The 26,786-nt window shown below is 38.9% G+C and overlaps 1 protein-coding gene across 2 annotated transcripts in view; it reads right to left on the bottom strand.

Moving 5' to 3' along the window:
- Positions 1 to 26,786, bottom strand: part of RABGAP1L (RAB GTPase activating protein 1 like) — a 603,348-nt gene that overhangs the window by 219,323 nt on the left and 357,239 nt on the right. For both annotated transcript variants that reach the window (XM_066261195.1, XM_066261196.1), the window contains exon 14: positions 14,893 to 15,006. In XM_066261195.1, the coding sequence (XP_066117292.1) occupies positions 14,893 to 15,006 (114 nt within the window). The remainder of the gene's footprint in view (positions 1 to 14,892; positions 15,007 to 26,786) is intronic.

Here is a 26,786-nt window from a genome sequence, read left to right as displayed (position 1 = left end):
CCGATCTAGAGCCGTCAGCGGTGTATTGAGGTCTCCAAGTATGATTGTATTTTTGTCAGTTTTTGTTTTAAGGTCAATAAGTAGCTGTCTTATATATTTTGGTGCTCCTTGGTTTGGTGCATATATATTAAGGATTGTTATGTCTTCTTGATTCAACTTCCCCTTAATCATTATGAAATGACCATTTTTGTCTCTGAGTACTTTTTCTGTCTTGTAGTCAGCATTATTAGATATGAGTATTGCTACACCTGCTTTTTTTTGGGTGTTGTTTGCTTGGAGTATTGTTTTCCAGCCTTTCACTTTGAATTTGTTTTTATCCTTGTTGCTTAGATGTGTTTCTTGTAGGCAGCATATAGTTGGATTTTCTTTTTTAATCCATTCTGCTACTCTGTGTCTTTTTATTGGTAAGTTTAATCCATTTACATTTAGTGTAATTATTGACACTTGTGGGTTCCCTACTGCCATTTTATAAATTGCTTTCTATTAGTTTTGTATCTAGTTTGATTCTTCTCTTTTGTTTTTCTATCATTTGTTTTTGTTTGTTTGTGTTCCATACTTCTTTCCTCTGTTGCTACCTTTTTTAAGTCAAGTGTTTTTGTGGTGGTTTTTTTAAGGGTGGTTACCATTAAGTAATGAAAAGGGTACCTACCATATTCATTGTAGTACCCTATCTTATAAGTATTTCTGCACTTCATCATCCTTTGCTACTGTTAATCTCCATCCTCTCCCCCCTTTTTTTTCTTTGTTGTCACAGTTTAAGTTTGGTTTTATTGTGTTCTTGGTGGAGCTGTTACTTGTGGTGTTGTTTTCTTTTGTTCTTTGAATCTGGTTGGAAAACCCCCCTTAGTATTTCCTGGAGTGGGGGCTTTCTGTTGATAAATTCTCTCATCTTTTCTGTATTTGTGAATGTTTTTATATCTCCTTCATACTTGAAGGATAGCTTTGATGGGTATAGTATTCTTGGCTGAAAGTTCCTCTCTTTCAGGGCTTTAAATATTGGGGTCCACTCTCTTCTAGCTTGTAGAGTTTCTGCTGAGAAATCTGATGATAATCTAATAGGCCTTCCGTTATATGTTGTACTCTTCTTTTCCCTGGCTGCCTTGAGAATTTTTTCTTTGTCATTGGTTTGTGTCATCTTGATTATGATGTGCCTTGGAGTGGGTTTGTTGGGGTTAAGAAAACTCCGTGTTCTGTTTGCTTCTTGAATTTGAGGCTTTAGTTCCTTCCACAGGCTTGGGAAGTTCTCGTCTATTATTTGTTTGAGTATATTTTCCATTCCATTTTCTTTCTCTTCTCCCTCTGATATACCTATTATTCTTATGTTATTCTTTCTGATGGAGTCAGACAATTCCTGTAGGGTTTTCTCATTTTTTATTATTTTTGAGTCTCTTTCTTCTTCTCTCTGTTGTGCCTCAAGTTGTTTGTCTTCTATTTCACTAATCCTATCTTCAATCTGGGCTGTTCTGTTAGCTAAGATTGTTACCTCGTTTTTTAGCTCGTGAATTGAGTTTTTCATTTCTGTTTGATTTGTTTTTATAGTTTCAATTTCCTTGGTAATATATTCTTTGTGTTCATTGAGTTGTTTTCTGATCTCCCTATATTGCCTTTCTGTGTTTTCTTGTATATCTCTGAGTATTTTTAAGATTTCTATTTTAAATTCTCTGTCATTTAGCTCCAAGGCTTCCAATATGTTAAGTCTTTTCTCCATAGATTTTTCCACATCTATTTGTGTTACCTCTCTTTCTTTTGTATCCATAATATTCGATTTCCTCTTTCTTATCGGCATCTCAGGGTGGTCTTATTGATAGCACTAATTAGAATTAATAAAGAGTAAAAAGAAAAAAAAAAAAAGGGGTAAAACACCCCACAAAAAAAAACAGTAATAATTTATTATTTCCCCCTTTTTTTCTCTCTTCTCTTTCCCTCCTCTCCCCTCCTCAGGGAAATATCGTGCCTATAATGGAGGGCCTGATTTGGGGTGAAGAGTTCAAGGGGCAAAAAAAAGGGAGTAGGGACCTACTAAATGCAAAAAAAAAAAAAAAAGGAAGAAAATCTTAGACAAGCATAAGATGATTTGCTTGTAAGTGATGGTCAACTAAGAGATATAATGAGAGGGATAAGAGGGAATCAGAAAAAAGAATAATAAAGAAGAAAAAATAAAAATAATAAGTAAAAATCTGTTGTATTAAGTGGAGCAAAGACTAAATACAATGGAGACCTTGGGTTGGGAGGACCCAAAATGCCACAAAAATAAACAAACAAGAGAAAAAATATATAAAAACAAAAGCAAAAAAGAGAAATAAAGCCAAAAAAAAAGCCTTGAGTCCCAAATTAACTAATTTGTTCGTGATTGAGGATTATATGGGAGGAAAGTAAAATGAGAAAAGAAAAAACGAATAGAAAGGAAAAAATAAGAAAAAGAGAAAAACGAAGGAAGAAATAAAATAGGAGGAGAAAAAAACAAAATAAAGCAAGACAAAAAAAAAAAACAAAACCAAAAGAGGAGAGAGTGAGAGTTAAGTGTTTTGGAGTATAACCTTAAAGGAGGGTGAGGATGAAGAAGAAAAATAAAATGCAACACTCATGGGTAGTGTAGTTCAAGAAAGGGGAAGCATAAGATGGGCAGAGAATAGAAGGACCGAGGTGGAGGAAATAAAGGCAAAAAGATAGAAGAAACAAACAACAACAACAACAAAAAAAAATTAGTGGATCAAGTTGTAAAGTCTGTGGGTTTTTCTTGATTTTGAGAGGTTAACTTCTTCCTTTTTCTTTTCTCTCCCTCTTCCTAGTCGGTGACTCTGTACCCCAGGCTCTGCCCCTGTGTCACTCTTAGGTAGGGATTTGCAGTTGATGGGATTCTATGGCAATGTCATATAATTGGCTTTAGTCTTGCTGGAAGTAAAGGCTTGTTGGCGTTTGCAGGGTCCAACGATGAGAGAGTTTGCTTTCCTGGATTCTCTCTCCTAGTCCCCCCTTTCTGAATTAGCAGCCTGGTGATCCAGCTATAAGGCTGCAACTGCTTCTGCCTGGGGAGTAAGAGGCTCAAAGAGCTGGGAAATCCCCACTCTATCCCCACTCAGTGCAAGGCTTTGGGAAAGGCTCTGAGAGTCAGGGCCTCCAGTGTAATCAGGCGGGGGTGGGAGTCAATTGTTGTCAAGGTGACTGTTCAGCGCCTATCATTTAGTTGGACCTCTCAACCCAGGCTTTCCACACTTTGTAGCCTGTTTTGCAGGGAAGAAGAGGCACTAGTCTCTGCTTACGACTAGTGTAGTATAGACCTTATTATCTGCCAAGTCCTTCTTGTTAGCGTTTATCCCTGAATATGGAGGCTCTATCAATCAGAAGTTGCCCCCGCCCCTTTAGCGAGAGGCACTTAAAAAATATCACGCCTCTTGTCTTGGATCGCTGAACTGAGAGAGATCTTATCAATTAGAACCGAGGGTGCGCAGATTTTATGGGTTAAGCTAATTTCAGTGATTGGGTCGCAGCTGTGCTTCCGAAGGTATTTTAGGCTGCCTGCGCGCGCCCCTCCCCCAACGCTTGATTGTTAGCTTGAATGGCTGGGTGAGGTGCCCCGCCCACGGAGAGAATCTCCCAAGCCTCTCCCGCTCGCCCCGCCACTGGCGGCTGGACCGCACCAGGCGCAGGATAATGGAGCCCCCTGGGTGTGCGGGCCAGCAGGGCGCCCTGGGCGCGTGGAATGCCCAAGGCACGCGCGTGAATGGGGCGCTCTGGGCACCGGTGGCCGGCGACCCCCACTCGCAGTGTGCGGGCTGCTGGGAACGTCAGCGGTGCTCAACTGGACCAGGCGCGCGCTCGGCTCGGCTGCTCGCAGCGGCTCCCGGCGGCAGCTCGTGGCGGCTGCTCGCGGTGGCGGTTCGCGGCGCGGCGGCTTGCGGTTCCCAAGTATATGGGCTGACTCACCGCAGGCGCACTCCCTCACAGCTTGAATGAGCGTCGCTGCAGTAGCTTCCTCCACACCCTCGTCTCTCAGATTTAAGTGATAACAGTCCTTTTGCTTTCAGTTTGTGTGGAACTCCGGAATGCTCCGAGGATAAATTTTTCTGTTTCTAGTTGATAAATTTGTTGTGATTTAGGGGAGAGCTGTCGGACGCGCTTCTCACGGCGCCATTTCCCGTTTGGGCATATATTTGAAAGGCAAACTCTCATTTCCTCGTCAATACATTGAAGAATTCCTCTCTTTTTACTCTTAATTGTGTTGAGGGTAGAAAATCCTAATTCACATAAATAGGATGTTAAAAATTATGGTAAAATATTCAAAGCTTTTTTAGATATTGCCACATATTCTTCTTTTATAGAAATCCAAAAGGCTTCAAGAGACAATTCCTTATGTTTAGTCATCAATCCAAAACCCCCATCATAGATATCATCTTAACTTTACAGCAAACAAAGGATAGAAGAAACTTGCCTCCAGTCTTTCCGGGGAACATGGTGGGTAGTGTAAACAATCCAGCACCACAGCTTAGCAGCCGTTTGCAACCTAATCAGTTAAGTGAGGTGGGGGGTTGGGCAGACTGTCAGTTTACAGCCAATTCCCCACACCAATACCCCAAAAATCTAAACTCCAAAACCCTGTTGTTTTTTGGTCCCCAACAGGCACATATTTCTCTGCAATATCATAGGGCGCACCTGGAAATCTTCTAGGGCTCACCAGTGCAACCTGGCGCACACTTTAAGAACCACTGCCTTAGAGTGACACGACTATCTAAGACAAGTCCACCTAAGTCTCCTTCTTCTCTTCCTCCCTCAGGGTCAGACAAGCACTGGGGTCTACGCTCTCCCAGTTTCTTTCCCGTTTTAGAGGCCTTTCCCTTAATATATTTCTTACGTCTTCAATCTTGTCTCAGGGAGAAGCTTCTGAGAAAACCTGGACTACACTGTCAGTTTTTTAGAGTCAAGACCACAGAGTTAATGATACAGACACTGTGTCACTGCAACTAGCACTGTACTCTGCTCTCTGAGACCAAGAAAAAATTCAGAGAGAGCCTCTTCCCTCAAAAACTGAACATCCTGCAGAAAGGAATAAAATAAAACTAATCAGGTGATGTTCAAAACGTAATGCATAATAATAGTCTAAATTTTAGAAAGTATTTTTAATCTGTAAATCACTGTGGGCAGGAGCGGGTGGGAGGGCTTCACGAGGGAAATGGGCAACTAAGATCGGGACAGATGGGAAGGAGGAGGCAAGAGACGCAGAGTCACACCCCTCCCAGGTCTTTAGAAGATGCAGGAAGAGGTCTGGTTAAGGAGGAGGCTTCAAAGTTATAAAAATATTGCCAACAGCATAATAATTAGTAAACAGGAAATAAGTCCCGTCATTCCATAACTAATCCACTCAGAAATAACCGAGAGTTTATTGTTTTGGATCAAAGACATTTGAATCTAGTATAGAAATAGATATCTCTGTGTTGTGAATCACCATAAATGCAGGATGCACCCACCGTGATCAGCATTCTACGTGAAGGTACCTTGTGTTTGTTATGTCTTTGCAGGTTAGTTTTGTACTTACTTCCTTTTCTATGTTAAAAAGTAATCTAATGCTCCTTCTCATCCTCTCAGAGTAGGTTGTTTTCTAAAAAGAGTTACTATAATCAAACCCTTAGGATAATCACTAATCCCTGTATGGTATTCTGATTTTAAACATTTTTATTATCCTCATAATCTCATCTTTATTTTCTGCATTCTAGTCATGGTGTGATGGCTTCAATTAGCCTTTCTTTTGAAAAGACCACAGGCTCTGCAGAAACTACAAAGCTAGTTCAAGGAAAGCTTATGGGGCCAAGCACATAAAAAAAATTTTAAATTCTCCTCAGACACTCTCAAAAGCATTAGATATCGGTCATTCTCTTTCCAGGATTCCAGCTTCACTAACCTGACCAATTCGCTGTTCACTGTTACAGTTCTAGAAGAAAAATCCAAAAATAGCATGATATCTTCCTAGCTGAGCTCTGACTCAGAAAGTCTATCCCATGAATATGTATATTAAAGAGGACCACAAAATTAAAGCCCAAAATTAATCCCTCATGGAGGACCTCAGTAATACTAACAAATATAAATGTTTTCAGATTGTGGAAGCAAAAGCTAAGCATGAAGTTCACACACACACACACACACACACACACATACACACACTGTGAAGCCTCTTTATAAAAGACTGTTTATGTGTGAGTGTGCATTTGCTGTTTTGAATGGCTATAAATATTGTCCTTGGCGATGAAGCAGAATTAGACAATTTTAGACAATTCTTCTAAAAAGGAAAATGTGAAATGAGTGATAAAGGGGAGAATAAAACAAGGAGAACTCTTACTCTGAGAGCAGAGGGGAAGACTTACCAGTACGCTAATCTGGCACCTCATTATCCCACTGTGAGCAAGAGGTCCAGTGAAAATGTCCCTGCTCCCCTAGAAAATCTGAAATTATTATCCAGCTACTTGTCTACCAAAAAGTGTGAGGGGAACATCATGAAAACTTGATTGCTCCTATTCCTTCATGGGAGCTAAATAAGTCGCTTAGAAGTGGAAATTTTAGAACAAGTGGCCTGCAAGAATACTAAGAACTAAACAGAGGTTTCAGTAGTCTCATAGTGTCAGGGACACAAATCAAAGGGAAGGGCCACTAAAAAGAAAGGTCTCTAGTAAATGCCTCAGGCTTTTAGTGGAGATCCTGGAAGGGCTTCATGCTCTAAGCAGAGAAAGTGCAGCCTGGGCCACAGGGACCCCCACACACGGCCCTCCTACAGAGGGGCACTGAGCCCACTCTGTAATAACCCCACCCAGAGTTGTACCATTCCTCGTCCACAGGACCCAGAATGCTACTGAAAACAACCAGGCATGAAACAAACATGAGCAAGTAAATAAAATCCAACGGCAAGATAAGAATATATTGATAGGTAGTCAGATACTACACTTTAAATAAAATAATAAAAATAAGAGCAGATATCAATGAAATAGAAAACAAAAATATATAAGTAAAATCAATAAAACCAAAGGCAGGCTCTTGAAAAACTAATAAAATTGATATAATATTGATTCAATGCAATACCAATCAAAATTCTCAAAGGTTTTTTTTTTCCCTCGAAAACTTCCAGGCTGATTCTAAAATAGGAAACTACAAAGGGCTAAGGTAGTAAAAACAGTTTTGAAGCAGAACAAAGTTGTAGGCTCAATAATACAGGACAATAAGATTTATTATAAAGGCACTATACTTATAATAGTGTGGTGCTGGGGCCCTGGCCAATTGGTTCAGTGGGTTGGAGAGTCGTCCTGTTTCCCAGGCCAGGCACATATGGGAAGCACCCAATGAACACACAACTAAGTGGAACAACAAATGAATGCTTCCTCCTCTATCTCTGTCTCCTTCCCTTCCTCTCTCTGTCTCTCTAAGATAATAAATTAAAAATAACAGGGTGATATTGGCACAAAGATAGATAAGTAGATCAATGGAATAAAATGGCCCAGCGATGAAAACAGGACTTCTAAGAGATACCTGCACTCCCATGTTTACTGCACTACAATTCACAATAGCTGAAACATAGAAACAACCTAAGTGCCCAACAGTGAATAAATGGGTTTAAAAATGCAGTGTCGCCTGACCTGTGGTGGTGCAGTGGATAAAGTGTCGACCTGGAAATGCTGAGGTCGCCGGTTCGAAACTCTGGGCTTGCCTGGTCAAGGCACATATGGGAGTTGATGCTTCCAGCTCCTCCCCCCTTCTCTCTCTCTGTCTCTCTCTTTCCCTCTCTCTCTCCTCTCTAAAAACAAATAAATAAATTAATTAATTTTAAAAAATGCAGTGTATATACACAATTATTTGTGGAGAGATCCTAAGCACATTATGCTAAGTGAGATAAGTCAGAGAATGACAAAAACTGTACGATGTTACTTACATGTGGAATCTTAAAAAAAACAAAGTCAAACTTATAAAACAAGTGCAAAATGGTGTTTACCAGGGAATGAGTCAGGAGATTAAGATTGACATTCATTAAAAGGGTACAAATTTGCAATGAGTAGAAATAAGCCATAGAGAGCTAATACACAGTATAATGAATACAGACATAATATTATATTATAATCATGAAACTTGCTAACAAGAGACAAAAATTTAATTACTCCAACCACTAAAATGATAGGATAATTATGTAATGTGATAGAGGTGCTAAATAGTCGTTACAACACCAATCATGTTGTAATGTATAAATGCATCAAATTAGGATGTTGTACATCTTAAATATACAGTGTTATATGTCCAATATATTCAGTAAAAAAAAAATATCCAGAAAAAAAAAAAAGAATGGCCCAGAGGAAGACTATAGCAATACAGAGGGGGAAAGAACGGTTGTTTAAAAATAACACTGGATCAATCAGAGATCCATATGGGGAAATGAACCTTGACTTCTACCTCATCCAAAAACCAACTATTGATGGATTATAATCCCCAATGCAAAAAACCAAAAGAATAAAATGTCTAGATTACACCAGGGAATATTTCCATGACTTTGGATCAGGCAAGTACTTCCTAAATAGGACACAAAAATACTAACCATAAAAGAAAAGATTAATAAAGTGGGCCTCGTTTTTTAATAGCTTCTGTTCATCAAAAGATATCATTAATAGAGTAAAAAAGCAAGCCATACAGAAGGTATTTACCATACATATCTAAAAAAGTACTCAGGCCCAGGATACAAAAAAAAAAAAAAATCTCCTACAAAACAATAATAAGAGAAAACCCAATTGTAAAACTGAGCAAAAGATGAACAGGTTTGTCACGACCGAGGACACCCTCGTGGGCCATAAGCAGGTGAAGAGGTGCACATCCTCAGCCATCACAGGGGAAATGCCCAAGAAATCACAGTGAGAGCCCCCCCCCCCGCCACCCAAGAGCGTCCACTAAAATGGTTAGAAGTTACAAGTTTACCATTTGTTTCTGAGAAGACAGAGCAACTGGAATTCCACATACTGCTGGTTGAAATGCAAATGGTAAAACTTTGAAAACCTGTTGGCTATAATATACTGATGGTGAATGTGTCTATATGCCAGAAATTCCATTCCTAGTATATACCTAATAGAAATGCATACTTATGTGCACCAGACCATCATTAACATAAGAGTGTACATACCAGCATTATTCATTAAAAAGCCAAATAACCACCAAGAATAGAATGGATACTATGTTGTAATATAGCCATACCATGGAATATTGTGTAGTGACAAAAATAATATACTATGGCCATATATGACAACATGGATAAATCTTAAAGATGATAGGAACAAAGGTAAAATACACTTCACATTGTGTAAGTCAATTTTTTTAAGTTCAAAAGAGGCAACACCATTGCTGGTAACAGGTATCAGAATGGTGGTTACCTCTGGGGCAGTGATTCCTGGCAGGGAAACAAGGGAGGCTTCCAGAGTGCTAGTAAAATTCTGTGTCTTTTTTGTACAGTAATTACACAGAGGTGTTCACATGGCAAAATTCAATGTTAAATCCTCAACACTGGTACCCTGTGCTATATTTATATTAAACGTTATATTTATTGAAGTTTTTTAATGGTAGCAGTGAAATCTAAGATAATGTTAAAGAAACTATTCTTTATAAAAATAAAGGCCTAACATGAATGGACCTTGAAGATATTATGCTAAGTGAAATAAGTCAGACAGAGACAAATACTATATGATCTCATTTATATGTGGAATCTACAAACAAAACTAAAAGCCACCTACATCAAATTTATAGAAAAAGAAATCATATTTGTGGTTATCAGAAATGGAGACAGGGGGAGAACCAGAGGAAGGTGGGCAAAACGTGCCGTCTTCCAGCTGTAAGGTACATAAGTACTAGGGTTGTAAGGCACCGTGTGGTAATCGTAGTTAGCACTGCTGTAGGACATACAAGAAAGTTGTTACAAGAGCAGATCCTAAGAATTCTCATCAAAAGGGGTTAACTAAAATCACTAAATGCACACCATGTATACCTGAAACAAACATGCAAACACAACAACAGAAAGCCAGGTAAAGTCTACAACATTAAATCCAGAGGTGGATTTAACAGGTGCACTGAGTGTACGCCCTGGGCCCCAACTTCTGAAGGGCCCTGTAAAACCTCAACTTTATACTTTTTTCACTTTTTTCTAATGACACCAAGTTTGGTTTCATATGTGCAATTTTAACATTAATAGTACATAATATTTTTCATTTATTTAAAAATATGGTTAACATATATTTTTATTTTCCCTGTTGCTCTCTCTTTTTTTTAAGGGGCCCAATGTTTTCTTCTGTGCCCAGGGCCTCAACCAACCTTAATCCGCCTCTGGTTAAATCAATCTTCCTTACAGATCCAGGATTGAAAGACATAGCTAATATCTGACATGGGAATTCATTTGTTATATTTCAGGAAAAATTTTAAAATGACATTTAAAATCATTACAAATTGGAATTGCTATAATTATTGGGCCCCATACTCTCAAAGAGGAGGAGATCCAAAAAGTGATTTTTCCTCAAATCTTAGATCTTCTTGGGGAAGAATCAAGATGAGAACCACACCTGATGCTCAGTCCTTTAAACTGTGCCAACCTGTCTTCTAACAGAAAACAATTTTCTAATTTTCATATGTAAATTAGAAGAGTGCTAAAGACACCTGGGTGGTAGCATATTTTTCTTCCTTTCAAGGACACTATTTTAAAATATGTTATTAAAAGACAAGAGAGAAGGAGGGAGGGAGAGAAGGAGGGAGGGAGGGAGGGAAGTGAGCCCACACCTTTACATTTTCAGAATCCTATAAATTCCACTATTCTATTATACTTTTAGGTCAATTTCTACATATAAATTTATGACAACAGAAGAATCTCTGAACCATTTCAATTTCCTCCCACTGCGAAAATATGAAAAGGCAAAAAGCTAAAACTGACAGGGCCATTAAAACATGACAGCAAGTTTTTAACAGAATTCCCTCTAACCTGACAGTTCAGGTCATTTCTCATTTCACCCGAGCCACAGAAAACTTCAGCTACAAAGTCAGACTCTTGTATCCTTGAAACGAGAGTTGATTTCAGCTCTTACTGTCACAGAAATTCTCTTAATTTCGGTCTCAATTTAAAAGCAGAGCATACTGTATATCTAGCATAGGCCCCAAGAATGAGGAGTTGTCAAAAATAAATGCTGTAATAAGTGTGAAAGTACTCTGTAAATTTGAAATTATTATAAGACACATGGAAGGCACTGAATTAAGGGGAAAAAAGGTGCATAAGTGTGTTGCTGATGTGAATAAGACTATTCTTAGTGATAAATCATTAGATGCTAATCCTTTACAAGAAGAAGCAAGACAAGGATGTCTACTATCACTGCTTCATTTGAAAACTATGATGGAGGTTCTGGCCAGTGCTATAAGACAAGAAAAAGAATAAGAACAAAAAAAGAAGAAAAATTGATAAAGAAGCAAAATTGTCCTTATTTACAGATTATATAAAAAAGTAGCTGATTAAAGATCAAGGTATCATTAATGTTTATCCAATTTTGTGCAAGGTATCCAGAATATAAATTCAAAGGTATATTGCTGAATGTGTGAGGTATGTTGCTGGATATTATTCTAGAAATTAAAATGATAGAACAGGTAGACCATACTTAGTGGCATTCAAGTTACACATGGTAGCTTTCACGGATACGGTATGGTCACTAAGTAAAAGTGGTTCAAACTGAATACAAAAAGCAAAGGAGAGAGAATGAACAAACCTAGGAAGAATATTCAATTCTCAATTACTCATAAGTATGCTATATAATTTCTGAGTTCTCACCAACATCTGAGTTTCCCTGCATGAGCACTTGACTACTAAGCACAGTAGATCCAGAGGAGGAGAAATTGTGTTAATTACAAACCAAGTGGTTCACATAGTGGGGTCTCCAGCAAATTTTGGGTTATTCACCATTTTCTGATATAATCATCTCTGCTCTCCTCCAAAGACTGTTATAAACTTATGTTTTGATAATTCATATTTTAGTACAATAGTAAAGTCTTACCAATTTCTATTTAATATCTTAAATTTTGACATTTTTAATACAATTTTTTCCTACAGTTTTCACAACATTTAATGCAACTGATTCAGCAACTATGGTACCTTAGATCCACATTTTTAAAATAGTCATTACTCAGAAAGAGCTTTAAAACTCTAATCATGTTGCAAAACATACATTGACAATCTGTAATGACCACATGAGCTGTGTGAACTACTAATGAATATTTTCTAATGAATTCAAGATTGGATTATTAACCTGCAATATCAAAGCAAGGTGTAGCAAGTACTTAAATGTACCGACTATTTGACTTTTGTCTTTTTATTTAGTAATGTTCAGATATTTCCTTCTAAATATTACATAATGAGGCAAATACTGCTTTTACTACAATGGAGCAAAACTAAGTCAGAACCTGCAAACACAAAGAACCATCTGTTTCATTATGTGAAAAAGTACCAAGCAACAATCAGAGAAAAACTGAAGGAAAGTCACTGATTGGCTGAAAATATACTCCATGCTAGTGGGAAAGTATTATTCCACATCCCATAAGCCAGACCCTTTTAAATAAACTTAGAAACTACATGAATTTTGGTATCTTCCTTACACAAGCCAGAAGCTAATTAACCTGTAGAATTTCAAAACAGGTAGAAATTTTTTTTTTTTTAAAGTCAAGTCCTCTTTGTTTATTTTATTTTTTATTTATTCATTTTTAGAGAGGAGAGGGAGAGACAGAGAGAGAGAGAGAGAGAGAGAGAGAGGAGAGATAGAGAGAGAGAAGGGGGGAGGAGCTAGAAGCATCAACTCCCATATGTGCCTTGACCAGGCAAGCCCAGGGTTTCAAACCGGCGACCTCAGCATTTCCAGGTCAACGCTTTATCCACTGCGCCACCACAGGTCAGGCATAGAAAAATTTTTAAAAATTACCCTTACCTGTTACACATATAATGAATATATTACACATTTTTTGTGGTGTTCGATGGTTTTAGCATTTTAAAAACTGTACAATGTATCTCTGTCCAGCAATCAGTACACTCTCAGATTTTCAGTTTTTTATGCATTTCTAACTGTAAATGATACATTCACATAAAAACAGATTTCTGATCAGTGTATATATACAGTGTGTCCATAAAGTCATGGTGCACTTTTGACCAGTCACAGGAAAGCAACAACAGACAATAGAAATGTGAAATCTGCACCAAATAAAAGGAAACCCTCGCAGTTTCTGTAGGATGATGTGACAGCATGTGCTCATGCACAGATGATGACGTAACACCGTGTATACAGCGGAGCAGCTCACAGCCATGCCAGTCGAGATGTGGACGGTACAGAGTGTTCTGTGGCTTGCTAAATTTGAATTCGTGACCAAAGTGCAACGTGAATATAGGCGCGTTTATAACGAAACACCACCACATAGAATAACATTACTCAGTGGGATAAGCAGTTGAAGGAAACCGGCAGTTTGGTGGAGAAACTCCATTCTGGTAGGCTATCAGTCAGTGACGAGTCTGTAGAGGCTATACGGGATAGCTACCTAAGGAGCCCTAAAAAATCTGTGCGTGAGCCCACATAGAACTGCACTGAATAGGTATGACACTGGGAGAGTTTTCCTTTTATTTGGTGCAGATTTCACATTTCTTTTGTTGTTTTCCTGTGACCGGTCAAAAGTGCACCATGACTTGATGAACACACTGTATTTATAATCCTCCAAAATGGCTCCATCAAGAGATAAGACAAGAAGACAGAGGGCAATATAGACAAAACAAGACGGGAGTGGGCAGAGGGCTAACTCACAAACAGGCAAGAAGGACTTTAATGAACTGAGCCCTTTGCAGAATTAAACATCAATTGAACTTGGTTAGCATATGCAGGCAAGTACTTTTATAAGTGTCATTTAAAAAACTAAATATAAAATGACATTGATAGGTGAGTACACTTCTAACTACATATTAGCTAATCTTTGCTCCTCAAAAGACTAAATTTGATCATTCAGCAGCTGATTCTCTAACTTACAAAATAGCCATGGTGTTTGTTTTTTCTCCATATTATTACAAGTTTTTGTGTAGTTCACTGTTCGTTAATAGTCTTGGCTAGAATAGTGGATGAGGACGATACTGAGTATACGCACCACACCTCATAGGGCAACTTAAGTATGAGGAAAAGAGTTTAATGATTTTGTCATTTGGTTCTTTGGCCTCGATCAGCATTGACAATATGAGTTAACTTTACATAACAATTTAAAAAGTCAATCCACATTTCTGATATAACCTAGAGAAATTAATATTCTGATGAACATTCTCCACTAGCAGAGACAGAATCTTTCGTATCTGAGCAGAGCACATTTACTGAAAATCAGGAAACAGTTTTCTTCCAGCCTACTACCAATGAAGGAGAAGAAAGACTTCAAAATGGGACATAAGACTGCACAAAGATGTATAATGTGACAACACAGAGTCTATCAACAATAGCAGAGAACATCCCATGATTCAAAAACAGGTAATACATTGTTTCTTAATCTTGTTTATTGTCAAAAAATGGAGACAACTGCCACATTATCTTGTCAGAGGGGCAGAGTCACTGGGACTCCTCTGAGCCTTTACTGCGGAAGCCTGAGGAGGCCCTTCTGTTCCCGTCCATTAGCCGCAGAGCCAGACTGAGGCCACACTGTGCCTGCCCCTCACACAGAGGCACTGAACACGCAGCCAGAAAGTCACCAGCAGGACCCAGGGCTGAGGAACTGTAGTTTAAGTGGAAAGCATGACACAGTGCAAATACAAAACGAAGACAGAAAACAATCTAAAAATCTTTAAGATGACTTTCTAAAATATAGCCCTGTGAAATAAGTTAGACAAACTGAGACGGAGGACCCTACCTTGCAGATCTTGTAGAGCGATTCCTGGCCGTCTCCTCCGGTGTCCTTAAAGTAATCGTGTGCAGGGAACGTTCGATGAATGTCGCGAGTAATAACACTCTCCTGGGCGGAGTCCTGAAGGAAAATTTGAGATTTCTTTTTAATTATAAACTAATATATACACAGTAAAGAAAATGCAAACAGCACATAGAAAGTATGCTCCCCCAAATGCCTTCCTTTCCAGACCCCACAGTCCCATTCACCAGAGATAAGTACTACCAATAGTTTCTTAGTATCCTTTCATCATCTTTATATAGATGTGGGAATGTATGTTTACATGATGAGAGAAGAGGGAGGGTAGTGCTATGCACACATCTCCATTCTCTTTTTCTGAAGCACGAATAGAAGCAAACTATTTGCTCCTTTCACATAGTAGGATAACTTGTGGACTATCCCTTATCAATGCACACACATGCATTTCATTCTCTCTAACAGCAGCCATTTAAAGGAACAAAGTGTTTCTGGATATGAATATACCATAATTTATTTAATATTTTCCCAATAATGATTTTTTTCATTTTTTCCTATTTATGTCACAAATACTATCACTAGGAACACTTTTATTCATACTTGTTCAAGAATAGGTTCCTAGACATGAATTGCTAGGGCAAGGGCATATGCATTTCATTTTTGATAAAGGTGCGCTCCCTCCAGAGTTGTGCCAATTCATACAAACCATGATAAGAGGATGTGCTTTTTGAAAACCCACCCAATAGAACATTATCTAACTCTATAATTTTGGACAATCTAACAACTGAAAACTCAGACCACAATAATCTAAAGAAAAAAACTGTTATCAATCTTTCTCCCCAAGAGGTTGATTCCCCAACTTACTTGAGAAAATAAAAAGTCCCAAAACAACTATATTAAGGTGACAAATGCTTTTTAACAAATAAATCTACAGGTGTTTCCCCCCCAGATTTAGGATTCAAAAGCTCCAAACTGAGTAAAATTCTAAGCCTGATAAAAAATGCCTGATGAGCCTGACCTGTGGTGGCGCAGTGGATAAAGCGTCGACCTGGAAATGCTGAGGTCGCCGGTTCGAAACCTGGGCTTGCCTGGTCAAGGCACATATGGGAGTTGATGCTTCCAGCTCCTCCCCCCTTCTCTCTCTCCTCTTTCTCTCTCTCTCTCTCTCTCTCTCTCTCTCTCTCTCTCTGTCTTTCTCTCTCCCTCTCTAAAATGAATAAATAAAATAAAAATTTAAAAGAAAAGAAAAAAGAATAAAAATATTGATTTAAAAAAAAATGCCTGATGATTCACTTGATTTTATTTTACTTCTGTAAAGGCTGTAAGTTTTATCTATTCAAGCAAAAGAGGGTGGGACTATGTCTAGCAAACCTGATGATAAAAATATTCTGTACAATTTAAGGACATGTCAATAACTACTATTGCAAATTAACGGTATTGTTTAATGTCACACTTCCACAAAGATTTGAATACACCCCCTCTTTCAGTTGAAATCTAGAAAGGAGGAATGTTTAATATATGAGTTACTCTAATGAACGCTCTCTTCCCTTTTGCGCTCAAGCTGAGTAGTGCATAAGGAAGTAGCTGTTTGGCTCTGAGTGAAGCCAGAGCCTTCTCTTACTGTCTTTTTCATTTCACCTGCTATTTCATGCTGGGTGGTAATTAGATCTTATATCACAGAGAGAGGACACAAACAGAAAAGTCCCACATTTGCTAGCAAACACCAACATATTGCAAATCAGTCCAGAGGAAATTGTGATGGCTTCAGGGAATGGAATGCTAGAGCTGAACAAAAATGACCCTTAAAAAATAGCATAAGTTAAGCAAAAGCACACAGAGAAAGTTTATCAGGGTAAATGCAATTTCTAATAATAAAGACTGCTTGGGGATGAGGTGAGGGTATAGGGCCAGGTGAATATAAAGGTAACGTATAAAGAGATACACTATGAAATATATGTTTATTTGGTCTGGTCTGGAGAATAAGGAGGGGAATCTGGTACGAGGTAGAAGTTTTCACTGCCCAGGTGTCATCCAAGAGAAGGGCCCCCATTCCATACATTAATAGTTTCCACTTAGAAACTTTTGGAAAAGATGACCAACGAAAATGTTACCACTGCCATTGCTGGACGATTTCAAAGGCAACCATATGCCGAGCAATTCACAGAATAACTGTTTTTGCAGTTTTCAAGATGTTAAGGAGAGAAATCATTGAACTATATTCCCTAGAAACTGCCGACTCATTTGGCATCATGCTGTGTTTAAATGAGACCAACATTCTGATTCAGTGTAAGGGAAATTGACCAACAATTTCTAGAAAGTAACTTTACATAATACTGTATTGTGATTTTTTTCTAAGGATATCTGAATCTTCCTTTAAAAAAAAAAGAGGCAAAATCAAAATTAAAAATCATAAATTTTTCATTAGTTAATAAACTTTCCCTTGCTAGGGTTACTTTTAAATGCTTTCTACACATGTGTACTTCTAGCATTTTCTTCCCACATATTGATCTCAGATGACTAAGGAAATGATTTTTGGAACTTCACTTTATAGACTAAATAAGATTTAGCTAACATTGTTCACTGAAAGTGAAGGTCAAGAGGTACACTCTTATAGACTAATATGAGTCAAACTGTAGGACTAGATTAGAAAAATAATTATATTTTTAAGCAAAAGTTAACCACAGTAGGAACAGTATATAGTTCAGGAATCCATGCCTACTCCCCCAAATTCATTCACTCCCTCACCCATTCAACAATTATTACAGCCAGGGACTCACCAAACCTAACCCTCCATAAAGGAGGATAAAACAACCATTCTCTTCAATATTAATTCCTTTCTGTTCAGTTGTATTCAAATTGAATTTGTCAATTTTTACAAGAAATAAAACATACAGAGAGAACAAAAGAGAGGTCAAATAATTCACCATCTGAGTAAATGGAGTAAAAGATCTGTAAGGCTAGTAGATGCGGCCACCATCACAGCCACCTGGTCCGTGTAGAATCGCATTTGATTCAGACAGACGGTAAAGAAACGACAGAGCCAATAACTGGTGGGCCATTTTCCTTTATTCTAGACCTTTACCAGTCAACAAGTAACAACAAACACACAGGGCACCAAAACCCACTCACATGTCCTCTTGGTTCCACAACCAGGAGAATCTTTCTGGTTTTTTCCTAGAATCAAAGGCTCTCACCAGTCTTATTCACCTCTGTTCCCCATCTCCTTCTCCTGCACAAACTGGCTTCTCCTTCAGCATTCTGCCATTTTGGCTGCCTCCACCCCTCCAACTATGTGGCCTTTCTCTTCCCTGGAACAAAGTGGTCTCCACTTTTCACAAAATGGCCTCCTTCCTCCTCCTTTTACAACTTTTCGGCCTGAAAGCTCTCCCCCTGCACACATTAGCATAACCAAGCCCTTTCCAAAGCAGAAAGTCAATTAGCTGTATCATGTAAGAGCATCATCCCGTGAGCAGTGGCCATCTTTAACAGTAAGAGTGAGCAAAACCAGAAAATACAGATTTTACAACTCATTTTCCCAACAAGATCTTATATGAAAACCTTTCTTCACAAAATATGGCTAAAAACACTGTATAGCACAACAAAAACTGATATGAAGTCATTTTCTTGGAGGGTCCCCATAAGCAGAGTCCTTGCCAACCATCTTCAGAATGAGAAGAAGGAAGTCCTTTATGGGCAGCTACTACCCCACTATCCAGAGACTTACAACCTGACCCAATATTTACTTCTCAGTAGATGCACCCTGCATTCCAATCCTCAGGCTACAATAGGTTTAGTGTCTTTGGAACCAGAGGAGCTCATTGGTTCTATTTCTGGCCACTCCACTTGACACCTACGGAATCTCACTAAACTTATTTTATCTCACTAAACATACCCTTATCTATAAAATAGGATGATACTGGATTCATGTCGTTTAGAATAAAATAATAAGTGACAGTGCTTAGCACACTGCCTACTATAAATTGAGTACTCACTAAAAAAATAAATAAAAGTCATAATTATTTCCTTTTTCCTTAAGAATCACATTTAACTATTTAAATATTGCAGTGAACATACATTTGATAAAGTCTTCTGATTTGTACACTCTAAAATAATAAAATAACTTTTTTTATATCATGAACATTATGATTATAAAGCCAGTTAGTTCCCTTAGAGTTTTCAACATGATGACATAATGCATATATGCCCCGTTCTGAACTTCTTAACATGTACCTTACATGTCTGAAGTTACCCTTATTTCTATTATTCCATGAATAAAAGCAAAAAGTGAACAATAATTTGGAAAAAGTGATGTTTTTATCAACTGGTAGACACTCCAGCCCAGTTTTGCATGTATCCTTGCAACAAAGAAAGATGTACACAAAAATGCTCAGAAGGAGGATGGGAAGGATAGGGCAGGTGGAAGTTAAATTTGCCAGAGCAGGTTCCACTGCACGCATTACTTTAGAGTTGAGCTTAGGCAAGGGTTAAAATCATGGTCATGGAGAAGACAAATGCCATTGTCACTGCTGCATGCCTTCCTTCTGGACCATCAGCACCAAGAACTTAACTGGTAGGCAAAGTCCTTGAAATGGTCCTCTAGTCTGCCTCAGGATGGGTCACGTTGGGCCATACACAAAAGCTGACTCAGATCAGAGTAGTGGGAAAAGGTTAGGAAGAAAGTCTTAAAAATGGAGTTTTATTCCTCCCATACTACACCCTGACACTACCACAACATAAATTTCTACTTAGTTAACCTTTCAAGGATTTTCTTTAATTTCCAAACAACTAAGTCATTATACTAAAGATCTTCAAAAAATATGTTGATCTTCAGTGTGAAAAGATCTATAGTTCAGTAGAGCAGTGGTCCCCAACCCCCAGGCCGCGGACCGGTACCGGTCCGCAGAGAAAGAATAAATAACTTACATTACTTCTGTTTTATTTATATTTAAGTCTGAACGATGTTTTATTTTTAAAAAATGACCAGATTCCCTCTGTTACATCCGTCTAAGACTCACTCTTGATGCTTGTCTCAGTCACGTGATAGATTTATCCATCCCACCCTAAAGGCCGGTCTGTGAAAATATTTTCTGACATTAAACCGGTCCATGGCCCAAAAAAGGTTGAGGACCACTGCAGTAGAGGATATAATTCAGCTTGCTGAAGATCAGTCTAAAATCAACACTAAAAGGAATGAAAAGCAACTTAACCTCTCATTTTAAATGGATTCAATTTTCCACTGTTATCAAGGGTATTAAATGAGCTGTTCTTCCAGTATAATGTATGCACCCTGACAGTCTGTAATTCTCTTAATTCCTTTTTTGTGTGTGTGACAGAGACAGAGAGAGAAATAGAGAGAGGGAGAGACAGAGATAGGGACAGACAGACAGGAAGGGAGAGGATGAGAAGCATCAATTCTTCGGTGTAGCAACTTAGTTGTTCATTGATTGCTTTCTCACATGTGCCTTGACTGGGGGGCTACAGGAGAGTGAGTGACCCCTTACTCAAGCCAACGATCTTAAGCTTCAAGCCAGTGACCTTTGAGCTCAAGCCAGCAACCATGGGGTCATGTCTATGACTCCATGCTCAAGCCAGCAACCCTGCACTCAAGCTGGTGAGCCTGTGCTCAAACCAGATGAGCCCACGCTCAAGCCCGCAACCTCAGGGTTTTGAATCTGGGTCCTCTGTGTCCGTCCCAATCCGACACTCTATCCATTGAGCCACCACCTAGTCAGACATAACTTCTGCTCACTTTAAATTGATTCAATTTCCCACTGTTATCAAGAGTATTGAATGAGCTGTTCTTCCAGTATAATGTATGCACCCTGACAGTCTGTAATCCTCTTAATTCCTATTTGAAGAGAATCATCACTTACATGCTTGTTGTGAGCAAGAAATGAATACAGCATTCAAGTGTCATCAAGTATTAGGAAGACAGATGTGGATGACCACAGCCTATTATTTTTTATAAAACAATTTATGGGCTGTCAACAACTGGAAAGGCATTGTAGTGAGGACAATTGTTTTCAAATGTGATCTCAGCACCAGAGAAAGTGTAAAAGTAATGTCCTGATAAAAGAACACCTTGACTGTCCCTTGATATGCTACATTTTTACAATGATGACAGTCTCTTTTTTTTATTAAGCCCTATTGTCATATCCAAAAAAAGGACTGCATTTTCACTTTTCATCTACTACAGAATCATTTCAACTGTAGAAGTCCCATGCCATCCTGTCAGGGTCATTAAAAATGCCAATGCAGACCATGCCTCGCCATAGTCCATCAACAGATAAAAGATTCAGAGCTTTAAAAAAATTTGACCTTAGAACGTGCCTTCTATTCTTCCCCCACAGGGATCCTCCTTTAGTTCTATGTTGGAGCTAGGTATATGGTAAAGCATCACAAACTGGCTGGCTTGCATGTCTCTGAAAGCAGATGGGTTTGCAGTGGTGGGTCTGATTTATTTGCCTTGATGTCTGCCAAAAATTCAAAGAGGCAGAGATGAAAGGAGAAAATGGAAAAGTGCATCTAGTTTCAAATATGCTACTAAAATCCAGAGCTAGAAACAGTTACACAAAATGGTTGGATCCCTGATATTTTTTCTTCCTTGACCAAGGGTGGAGGTCTTAGCCTATGCAGGGTAATATGGAAGCAATGAAGGCAGGCTAACTAATCACATTGTGAGCAGGCTGCTCTGTGGGCTCTGCACACACATGTTCCCAAATGTCTCCGAATCAAAGTCTGACACAAAGGTCAAAAGCACAAGCCATATTCTGGCCTCGCCTAGAAAGAAATCTCTTCAGGGAGAGTAGCAACAGCGAGACTTCAGGGCAGGGAAGGAGAGCAGAGAGAAGGATGTGTACTTGGAAGACCAGTCACTATTCATAATGGACACCTTGATCCTGAAGGAAGTGGCAGGGACTGGAGTGGGGAATAGTTGAATAGAATAAAGGATCCCTTTGGGACTGGAAGACTAAGAAGCATTGGAGCTTAGCCTGAATTACCCTGAGCAATCTAGGTCAGAGCTAGAGATGACTCTATGATGAATATCTGTGGTTACTTTTAGACTCCAAATACACCTACCAAATACTTCTATGGCCATATTTGGACATGTCCTCATTCCCAGGGTTGCTGACCACTCGTCCCAAAATAAGATTCAATTGGGACACTTGACAGTCTTAGAAATTTGTATCAATGGACAACAATAAACCCTGTGACTACTGCCAGAATGGAACACTATGACTGCACTCCACACTCGTGCTGTTACGTTCCAAAGTCAGATGTATTTCTAACTTTGCTTTAATTATGATCTTTATCAAAACAGCCTTTTAAACCCTTTAAAATAAACATTTTAAGAGCTCCACATTTACTGCCCATTGTGTAAACAAAAATTCTTCCATTTTTCCACAAAACTTAAAGAACGCCTCTGGTAACAACTTTTGAAAAACATGCCTTTCACCTACTCATTACATTTATAACTTTATTAACTTTGACCATGTGTACACCTCATTACTGTTTTGACAGGCTGGATAATTTTTAATAACTTTAGAAAACATTCTATCACTTTGATCATTTTAGCTCTTTCTCTTTGAAACTTCCACAGGAGAGGGGCACTGGGCTGACCACTGTGGACAGGATTGGCTCAACAAAATGGAAAGATCTCAGACAGTCCCTGACGGCAAGAGGGGTACAGGCAGAGGCCCTGAAGCAAGAGAGCACTTGAAGTAGACAGGACTCCAATATCCTTCAGGAGGGAATTCACAAAGGGCGAGTGGAGTGGGACCTAGAACAGGGGAAGGTAATCTTCAATGAACTTAATCCTGTGGACAGCAAGGAGCTATTTCATTTTCTGTGGTCTTTCTGGTCACAGTTTTGTGAAAGAATTGGTGTGTAGTGAGAAGTTAACCTTACCCAAAAAGGGGGCTGGCCTTTGTCACTGGCTACTAGAAAGTGATCTCTGGGCACTTAAAATGTCATGCCTGAATAAAGGTTTCTGCACGTAGGCCTTGGCTATGCAACAGTCTAACAACGTGACTTATGGGTTTGGGGCCATGCAGGACTAGCTCCACCTGTGGGGAGGCTGGAGTCTACAGGTCAGTCACATGGGCAGTACGTGGCTGAGTGCCCATAAAAACTCTGGACAACAGGACTCAAGTGAGCGTCCTTGGCTGGCAGTGCTCCATCTGTATCATCAGGCCAGCCAACAACAGATGTAAGAGTCCCACTGTGGTATTCTCACCAGTAAATTTTCTCTATTCAAAGATATGTATCACTGGCTACCTTTTCCTCTTTGATAAAATATTAATAATAAAATGGTCCCCCAATAGCATGTTAATTCAGATGACTTTTTACAAAATCATTTTTAATGTAGAACCTCAAAGGTTACAGATATTAGACCACTTTTGACCACTTGTTTGTTATTGAGCTCCTCGAAAATGTGTATGTGATCACTGAAGTGAAGATCACTAAATTATAAGTAGATCACTCACTACTAAAGTGACCCTAGGATTCATTCACCTGCATAAAGGGTCACCTGGAACCTCAAAGTTGAGTGAGTGTAAATGAACAGTAACTGCATCCCTAAGGAAATGCCAGTAATGTATATATTAATTAAACCTTTTAGGATTGATGTACTGGTCACCACAATGACAACAAAGGAAGTGGGAGGGGCTGAGAACAGAGGGCTCTCTTCCTGAGAGAATAAGATAGTTCTAGTTCTCAGTGATACATGTCATTTTGATCAATTAAATATTCTAATTACATCTAGTAATTAGCTGTAATGTACATTGTAAGTGTACAATGGGGTTTTTTTTTTTTTGTTTTACAAATCCTGGCCTAATATTAGAACTTTCTCTTCTGATATACTCTACTTTGTTCATTTTTCTATTTTCAAGAGGTCAACTTCTGTTTTTCCAATGGATTTCTCAGGAAGCAGAAGAAACACTTCCGCATAGGATATGTCTGACACTTGATTAATCCATTTTGGAATAAAGCCAAATCATGAGTAGAAACCTAAAGATTTTTATCCTACACCTTTTTTTCCTCTATGAGCTCAGAAATGACATTACTATTCAAAGACTGGGAGACTTAGGTAGCTATGTCTTCAGCTCCTGACAAAGCACGGTCCTTTCCAGCTTCCTGCTGACCCCTTCTCTCCTACCCCTTATGGGATGGAGCTACGTCCGTAGCCTGTTCCTTTCTCGCACTCCTTGCTGTCCCTGGGAAACCATATCCATTCCTATGACTTCAACCCCTGTCTGTCTTTTCTCCTGCATCTTTACAAAAGTAGGTACCAAACCATACTGATGATCAGAATCATCTGAGAAGTACTGCAAATTTTATATTGCTAGCACGAGTCCACAAATTGTTACTTGGAACTACTGCTCTTAGAGACCTATGATTCCTCACTAAAACTTTACAAGTCAAAAACTCAATTCAGCATTGCCCATATATTTAGGTGTCCTTTTATATTCTCACTCTCAATGGTATGAACTTCAACTCCCATCTCTGAGCTGACATGCAAAGAATCATTCTGGAAGTCTTTTCCCTCTCCCTCCTTTAATTAATTGGTCCTTTGGCCACTCACTCTGCTCTTTTAATTAAATGATATCCATGTCTGAATATCCTCACTGACTGCCACCTCTGCGTGGACATGATCAGTTCCTATTTACCTTTGTTTCCCTGGTACCTGAGCCTTTCTTAGGTGCTTGGGAAATGGATGCTCAGTAAACCAGAACAAGGGAAGCAGGCACGGTAAGCATACATTTTCTATGATGGAGATATTCAAATTGTATCATTTTTGCTTTGAGTTTTAATTTCTAACATCATTTGATCAAGAGCTGTAGCAAAAGGAAATCATTTGCACCAAAATCTAAGATGATGATAAAGATTCAGAATTCCAAACCAAAGTTTCACAGTAAAATTCATACCAAGATATCCTTACTGTAATACTGAAGATGACACAGAAAAGTATTCACAGATATTAAATAAACTTCAAAAAAAATGAAATGGATCTCCATCCTAAAATAGAAAACTGAAAATTCTACTGCTATATAATTGCCAAAAATCATCATTACAGAAAGCTGGGTTTTCTCACTGAATTGTACTTCATTTTATACGAATAAGCAATAAAAAAGATATATTAAAATTCCACATTATTTTAAAATCAGTCTTTTTACTTTAAAAGTGACAAGAGACAAGTTACATAATTAATGTGTTCAAAACCCCATTAGAAGGAAATTACATTAAACAGACATTTCAGAAATCTGAAGTATGGTTCACAGTTTACATGTTAGTGCCTTCTCAGCGAAATGGCTTTGAAGTAGCAGATTGAGATCAAGGTTAGAGGAGAATCAGGAGATTCCTTCCTAGTCACAGTACCTCTGGATTACAGTGTTTAATAGGCTCAGGTTCTTTACTGGTTCTGATGCCGTATTAAACCAGAGGAAAAATGGAGCCTCCTCTTTTTTTAATATTAGGAGGCTTTAAGAGTTATAAATTAAGAAACACTAACATCTTCTATTCTACTTCATGAGATTAAAAGACACTCATGAAGAGGATTTTCCCCTATCTTTTGCAGGGTTAGTTTAGGTTCTACAACACCGGCATGAGAAAAATAGAGAGGTAGAAACAATTCTGAAACACCACCCCCAACCCTTTAATCAACATACGCATATGCTTCTGATTTAAGTGCTATGAGGGCCACGGGTTTTTATGTAATTTTCCCCAACACACTCAAGTTCCTAAGAGGGGGTGGTCAGTCTGAATTTCTAATACAGAGGAAGAAAATGTAACGTCTGTAAACACTAAGAAACTGTGAAGGCGACTGCACTTATCTCTCATGTGTTAGGCTGCCGTCTGTGGAAGGCAGTGTGACTTGACTCAGGGACCCTGGGGTTGGAAGCAGGTTTCTTCTTAGGGGTCCGTCAGCACTGTCATTTTACTCAGCCCTGATTCTCCAAATAAGAGCCTCTCATTTTCCCAAAGCTTTCAGGGCTTGATCCCAAGTTACCTACAATATATATACATAATGGTTCCTATGCTATATAGTAATTAGGTATAATTGGTAAGTAGTTCACAATATGAAAATAACTAATATTATCTTTACAACAATTCACAATATTTTCATCCACAGGAAGAAAATGGTCTCATTGTTCAAAACTCTGCTTTGCCTGGGGTTAGTCTGCAGGTACATTTGAAGCAACTCAACACAACTTAGTTTACAATGCTAACTTCCTGATGTACAGGAAAAAAGAATCAAAGAAGCCTTTTACACAGATTTATTAAGAGCAATAGAAACACCTATTTTGGCTAAATCTGCCTCCAACCCAGCATCAGCTAAGATGCTTTATGAAGATGTGCAGTGCTGCAATTGCCGAAGTAACCACGGACAACAGCACTCTTCCAAGTGAGTATTTCTTGCTGACTATGGCTGTGATATTGTGGTCCAGATCACAACGGTAAATGAGGCAGCCCCTGAAATATATCAGGGATAGCATGAACCAGAAAGCCTGTCACATATGTAGCCCTTTTGAGGGCCACATGGAAAAGAAAGAAATGGTGGCATTCTTATTTTTTTAAAAAATATTATTATTTTTGTGAGGCAGGTAGACAGAGACAGACTCCCACATGCACCCTGACCAGGCTCCATCCAGCAAGCCCCCTACCCAATGATGCTTTGTCTATCTGGGGCCCCTGCTCCGTTGCTTGGCAACCAAGCCATTCTAGCACCAGAGGCAAGGCCATGGAGCCATCCTCAGTGCCTGAGGCCAACTTGCTCCAATCATTCGAGCCATGGCTGCAGGAGGAGAGGAGAAGTGAGAGGAGGAGGGGTGGAGAAGCAGATGGTTGCTTCTTCTCTGTACCCTGACCAGGAGAAACCCAGGATT

The sequence above is a fragment of the Saccopteryx bilineata genome, chromosome 2 (genome assembly GCF_036850765.1).
Source record: "Saccopteryx bilineata isolate mSacBil1 chromosome 2, mSacBil1_pri_phased_curated, whole genome shotgun sequence".
In the NCBI taxonomy this organism is placed as follows: domain Eukaryota; kingdom Metazoa; phylum Chordata; class Mammalia; order Chiroptera; family Emballonuridae; genus Saccopteryx; species Saccopteryx bilineata.
This window is presented reverse-complemented; position numbering and strand designations above follow the sequence as displayed.